The sequence below is a fragment of the Oncorhynchus clarkii genome, chromosome 13, assembly GCF_045791955.1.
Source record: "Oncorhynchus clarkii lewisi isolate Uvic-CL-2024 chromosome 13, UVic_Ocla_1.0, whole genome shotgun sequence".
In the NCBI taxonomy this organism is placed as follows: Eukaryota; Metazoa; Chordata; class Actinopteri; order Salmoniformes; family Salmonidae; genus Oncorhynchus; species Oncorhynchus clarkii.
In genome coordinates this window covers 42,292,422-42,299,388 of record NC_092159.1, presented here as the reverse complement: position 1 = coordinate 42,299,388, position 6,967 = coordinate 42,292,422, and the positions used below count along the sequence as shown (strand labels likewise).

The 6,967-nt window shown below is 42.2% G+C and overlaps 1 protein-coding gene across 1 annotated transcript; it reads right to left on the bottom strand.

The window, feature by feature from the left end:
- Positions 1-3,260: 3,260 nt before the first annotated feature.
- LOC139423954 (forkhead box protein J1-B-like) lies at positions 3,261-5,269 on the bottom strand. The gene is made up of 2 exons (XM_071175613.1): positions 4,697-5,269; positions 3,261-4,100 (listed from the first exon to the last, which is right to left on the bottom strand). The coding sequence occupies exons 1-2, from the start codon at positions 5,267-5,269 to the stop codon at positions 3,261-3,263; spliced, it is 1,413 nt and encodes a 470-aa protein (XP_071031714.1).
- Positions 5,270-6,967: the final 1,698 nt, after the last annotated feature.

Here is a 6,967-nt window from a genome sequence, read left to right as displayed (position 1 = left end):
ACATAAAGCAGACAGGGTCAGGGTGAATTGACTGCCCTGCTTGTTCACCCTGACAGATCTGCATGTTGGGCCGACAGTGTGCCACAGTTCCTTGTTTGAATAGAGCCCCATGGTTCAGCCTGCAGGGAGATAAGTCTATCAGGGCAGCTCAGGAGAGTTGGCTTCGACACCAGACAAAACGTTTGTCCAGGGGGGAATGTTAGATTTGAGCTCACCACCCAGCTGTACCTTCCATTAGATTGTCTAGAACGTAAACTGTCGTAAGGTCCACAAGCTGTGGTGTGGTTCAGTTTGAGTTTAAGTGATGTGCAGATTGGCCATGGACCTCAGGATGACCCAACCTACCTACACATCCAACTGGTTTATGTTTACTCAGAATTGCATAACAACACAATGGCCCCTGCATGCCCAGACCTGCTCCACCACCTCCACCTGACCTGACTCTTCCTTAACACCTGCCTCTGGGCTGCTCATGTTCAGAGTGGCGATTACAAAAACATTAGACTTACACAGACAGACCAAGTTGCACCATGGTTATTAGTCCAGTGGGTCTGGCCATTTTATGAAGCTTCGACAAGCTCAGACTTGCCTGAGGGAAATATCTAATTTTTTCTGTTGTGAAAGAGAAAGAGGTTATCTTCATTATAACATGGTGCAATAGAAGGAGGGAAGTGTTCAGAATGGGTCACACACACACACACACACACACACACACACACACACACACACACACACACACACACACACACACACCACCAAATGATTATTTTTTATCCTGGAATAACTTCTCCACCATGAGTGGAATTGAATGGGCACTGCTACAATACCTCATCACGCTCTATCGCTAATGGATCCTCCCCTGGAAATGGAATTTGGATTTGTTGGGAAAAAAACTCCTTGAGGGAACTGAAAGCAACGTTTCATCTTGCAGAGAGGGAAGTGTGTTCTTCTGCCCTGCTGGGTGAAGTGCTTTGTTTTGTACCATCCATTTCAGAATGAAATGAGTGACCTGGACTTAGGCAGGCTGGTCCTCATAAGACGAAGGTTCAGTGGTGTATGGTGAGAGGGTGTAGGTAGGGGATAGAGATAGGACAGTTCATTCCTGGTAGAGTAGAATAATATTTGTCTGTCTACATACATTAACAATAGATCATCCAGTATAGTTAAGCAATAAGGCACGAGGGTGTGTGGTATATGGCCAATATACCACGGCTAAGGGCTGTTCTTAGGCACAACGTATCGCAGAGTGCCTGGACACAGCCCTTAACAGTGGTATACTGGCCATGTACCACAAATCCCTGAGGTGCCTTATTGCTATTATAAACAACATAATTAGAGCAGTAAAAAAAATGTTTTTGGTCCTACCTGTGGTATACGGTCTGATATACTAGTGCTGTCAGCCAATCAGCATTCAGGGCTCGAACCACACAGTTTATAATGAGATTTATACAACGGGTGGGCCTAATCCTGAATGCTGATTGGTTAAAACCTATTCCAGCCAGTGTCTATTCCACAAGTTAACACCTATTTACTCTGTTCCATCTTTTTCCTATCCTTGGGAAGATCATATAAACTACATCATGAAATAATTTATTTTTAAGTCCACTGTATTTATTTAATTAATGCATTATTTACAGCCTTTTAATTAATAATTCAATAATTCATCACCGCATTCATCACATGTACGTTTAGATAAACTTACTGCCAAAGAGATGACCATCTATGCAGAAAAAGTGATTCAGTGTTTTCATATTTTAACTGTATTACTTGAATCATACATAAAACATCCTTTACATAACATACCCTTACAACCATGGCTATACTAATGTTAGGTAATCCTGAGCCTTTTTAGAATATCTACTAATGGAAAGAATATACAAATCATCATAAAGTTTTACAGTTGAAGACTTTCAGAGTATAATGTAGTCTGCTAGACAGCCAGCAAACTGTCACGGCACAACTCTCTCTTGCATTATGTCTGATCTGATTGCCCACAAAATACTGATTATGAAATTATATTATATTAATATGTGAAGAGTTCCAAAACACTATATACACACATTTGTCACATTTGTTTTTTTCATCAGAAATGATTTCTTATCCTTCATGTGTGTGTAAAATATCAAATTGCCACCGGTCTAATGTCCATTGCTCATGTTTCTTGGCCCAAGCAAGTCTCTTCTTCTTATTGGTGTACTTTAGGAGTGGTTTCTTTGCAGCAATTTGTGCATGAAGGCCTGATTCACACAGTCTCCTCTGAACAGTTGATTTTGAGATGTGTCTGTTACTTGAACTCAGTGAAGCATTTATCTGGGCTGCAATTTCTGAGGCTGGTAACTCTAATGAACTTATCCTCTGCAGCAGAGGTAACTCTGGGCTTTCCATTCCTGTGGCGGTCTTCATGCGAGCCAGTTTCATCATAGCGCTTGATGGTTTTTGCGACTGCACTTGAAGAAACTTTCAAAGTTCTTGACATTTTCCAGATTGACTGATCTTCATGTCTTAAATTAATGATGGACTGTCGTTTCGCTTTGCTTATTTGAGCTGTTCTTGCCATAATATGGACTTGGTCTTTTACCAAATAGGGCTATCTTCTGTATACCACCCTTATCATGTCACAACACAACTGATTGGCTCAAACGCATTAAGAAGGAAAGAAATTCCACAAATTAACTTTTATGAAGGCACACCTGTTAATTGAAATGCATTCCAGGTGACTACCACATGAAGCTGGTTGAAAGAATGCCAAGAGTGTGCAAATCTGTCATCAAGGCAAAAGGTGGCTATTTGAAGAATATAAAATATATTTTGATTTGTTTAACACTTTTTTGGTTACTACATGATTCCATATGTGTTATTTCATAGTTTTGATGTCTTCACTATTATTCTAAAATGTAGAAAATAGTAAAAAATAAAGAAAAACCCTTGAATGAGTAGGTGTTCTAAAACTTTTGACAAGTAGTGTAAAGATTTTTTGGAATAAAACCCTTCATGTAAAACGAAGTGGTTGCTAATTAGGATAGATTTGTTTTGTTCTATAACAGACATTCAATACTACAATAAAAACAGCATGTTTGTTTCATAGATGCAAACAATCACAAAGCAAATAGAAAATGCAAATAAAAAAACACAGTAAATGTGACTCAGATGTTTCTCCGAATAAATCCATAATGCTAATGTAGCAAAACAGTAGTCTATAGGTCCTCTGGCCTCCTGCTGGACTGCTTGTTCAGTATTGGGGCTGGTGCTGGGTGAGGGTGTCACATATAAGACTCTGCTGTCCCCCATGGCTGCATCTCAGTGAAGAAGCCTTCACAGAAGCTGAGACTATGGTCCAGGGTGATAGGCACTGCCTGCACTTCCTCTTTCAGCTCCTCCCAGGGGTGCCTCTGCTGCTCATCAGGGAACAGTGTCGGCTCCTCAAAGTGCTGTGGGTGGACCGTCAAAGGGAGCGGCTGCTGCAGCCCAGTCAGGTTGAGGTGCTGCTGGATCTCCTCCATGCTGTAGCAGCCCATGGTGGTCACCTCCATGTACCTGCAGGCCTGCTGGTGGTCCCGATCAGCCCCTCCGCTGCACCACCTCCCCAGGTGCCAGGCCCGGCCTTGATCCTGCTGGGAGAGCTCCACCTTACAGCCCAGGGAGTTCAGAGCTAAGTTAATGTCTAGATCCTCAAAGTTATTGCTGCTCCCATTCAGAACATCGTCAAACACCATGGCCCAGTCTAGTTCACCCTTCAGGGCCTCTGGTTCCATGAGTTCCGGTGTCAACAGTGGTGACTTATGGACTGTCTCCCACTTTGTGCCACCAAGTTTGCGTCTGTTCCCAGCACCTGCCCCTCTGTGGGACACTGTGTAGTGGGCCTGGGGGAAATGCTGGTGGTACTCCTGGGTTTTTTGGTTACGGGATGATCCTTGGGTTTTGCTGTGTCCCTGGGTGTTGAAATGGATGGCTGACATCCGCTTGCGCTTGAAGACTCCATTGACAAACATGTCCGCGTACTGAGGGTCAATCTGCCAGAATCCCCCTTTTCCTGGTTCATTCTTCTGCCTGGGAACCTTCATGAAGCACTTGTTGAGTGACAGGTTATGACGGATAGAGTTCTGAGGAGAGAATAGAATGTAGTTCATGAAAAGATGAGCTAACTGACAGCAGTCTCATTAAAGATTCTCTGTCATTTGTTGCTGGATCGTCATAATGTTATAACTAATGATGTTTATATAAATCATTGGTTATAACATGTCAAATGTGCATCGTCAGGACAAGGTAATAACAATTTAAGTTCAGTGTACTCCTGGATCATATAGTCCCCATCACAGAGATTCCAAGAAAATCAAACAAAGTCAATCATTTAACTTGTCTAATAAAACTACCCATTTTGAATGGTGAGCGAGCTTTGCGTTTTTTTTTGTCCAATGATGTCTACTCATTTTTAGGTTGCACCTCTACTCACGTTGGTTTGAGCACCTTCTACTTATTCCCCCCCAAAAAATCAAACATTAAATAACCCACGATTACATCAATGATAAACATATATAATCATGATAGGCCTAGAACATATTTTCCATACGACATCAAAATAAATACTGTATCTCTGAGGGATTAGTTGCATGCAATCGCCCACACATCTCTCTCCCCCTGTGTTGTGCACCTCTCTCAGGTTTGATCAATAATGTAGAAGACAGACTGAGTCACTAACCTGCCAGCTGGTCTCAGCGTGTCTGTAGTAGCAGAAGTTCTCTGTGATCCAGTTATAGATAGCAGACAGTGTGATCTTGTTCTTCTTGCCGGCCTGCATGGCCATGCAGATCAGTGTGGCGTAGGAGTAGGGAGGCTTCACCTCGTGGTTGGTATTGAAGTCTACCTCCTCCAGGGACTTGGCTGGCACAGTGATCTGGTGGTGGTTGTTGGTCACTGTCGGTTGAAGTGAGTAGTAACTAGTCCTGTTGGCTGAGGCACTGGAGGTGATGGGGTTGCCTGCACTCTGAGGCATGCCGGAGGCTGCAGTGTCCCCAGCAGGTGGACTGGAGGGGGAGTCGGAGCCCTGAGGGTGCAGGTGGCTGGGCTGAGGCAGGTGGTACGGCTGGCAAGTGGAGCCCGGTAGGCTTTCTAGACTCACACTGACTATGGTGAAGTCCTGGAGCCATTGGAGGCTGGTGAGACTGTCATCCAGGTGCACTGCACCATTCACATTGTCTTGGTCTTCTGGGTGAAGCTTCATCCATTTCTCCTTGAATCTGGTGGCAATCTCCTGACTTGGTAGTACTGGCATTGTAAAGTGTCCCTGTTAATAAATTCCCACAAAATATTGGTGTGATCTCACTCAACTGCATTATAATCTCATAAAAATAAAAGAACAGTGGCCATTCATTCATAAAGAAGTATTTGCAAAAGCAGTACATTTACCTTGGTCTTGGTGTACTCCGCAGTACAGCTTGAATGATCAGCTCCACTGTTCTCATATGGTACCCAAACCTCTTACACGTTATTGCGATGTCTGTACAGATGGCTTGGAGAGAAACTGCAATCTAAACATGTAAAACCAAGACTTAATTTGCAAAAGCAGCCTTTATGTTTACACATTCGTTCAGATCCTGTCGATGTGTGATAATAATCTCACAACGGCGAGGGGCAGATCAGAACATACTGAGGGAAAGACAGAAAAGACCGCCTTGAGTTTTAATAGCCCTAAACAAATAGCAGGTCGCTGATTGGCTCCGTGGTTTTCAGGTTTCGCCTTTGTTTCTACGGCTCGCTGTATGTGTGCATATACAAGAAAAATGTGTTAAATCAGCGAAAACAAACTGAATGTAATTACACAGAATATTGTATCAATATTTTTTACCTAATTAATCAGAAACAAAGTGGCTTCTGACTGTCGTGAATACGTTGTGCATTCATAAATTGCAAGAAGAATGAGTTTTGATTTAAAAAACTGAAGTGCAGTTTTGTTACTAAGGGTCTTCTGTAGGCTATTGGACAGTTAATGATACATACTATTTCAAATATATCCTGAATAATTGTAGATAATGAATACATCCTTAGTTAATTGTAAAACAGCCACCTTTGGAGTACATTTTTTTACAACTGTGATGTGACACTTAAGCTACACATGGTCGATATTTGAATTGACTTTTGATTAATTCCTCGTTTTATAGACATTGAAGACATAAATGTTACAGTTAATGACAATGTGTGTAGTTGAAATTGCGAACATACTGGCTCTGGGATGAAATTGGGTAATTCTGGCTTTGACATGATGTATTAGCGACATCTACTGGTTATTGTCGATGTTAGGTTCTCGAATTTGCTGTATCCGTTTTTTAATCAGTAGGTATACCCAGCTGACAGGGAAACTATGATTCCGTTAAAATGAATATGATCATTGTAGAAAACTCCATCACAGTTACTCTTTCTCTGGTCCTGGGAGTCTGGGACACAGGCTCACAAACTCTGTCTTTCTAACTCAGGGTGTAAAACTAATTTTGCCCCTCGGATCACATTCGCGCACTCGGTCTTCGACGATGTCCGGAGGACGCATTAAAATGTCTTATATTTCCTCGCCATCAGAAATTGGCCTAAAATAGTTCTCTCTCCATCATTTTTTGAATTGTATATACTCCCTGACTGTCTATCTTTAATTTTGATGATTATTAACGAGTTGGACACAGTCAAGAAACTGTATGAAGGTACTGTAGGTCCATTATCGTTTCTACACTGTCTCTATATGGTTTTAGTCATACATACACTACATGACCAAAAGTATGTGAACACCTGCTCGTCAAACATCTCATTCCAAAATCATGGGCATTACTATGGAGTTGGTCACCCTTTGCTGATATAACAGCCTCCACTCTTCTGGGAATGCTTTCCACTAGATGTTGGAACATTGCTGCCGGGACTTGATTCCATTCAGTCCGACACTGATATTAGGAGATTAGGCCTGGCGTGCAGTAGGTGTTCCAATTCA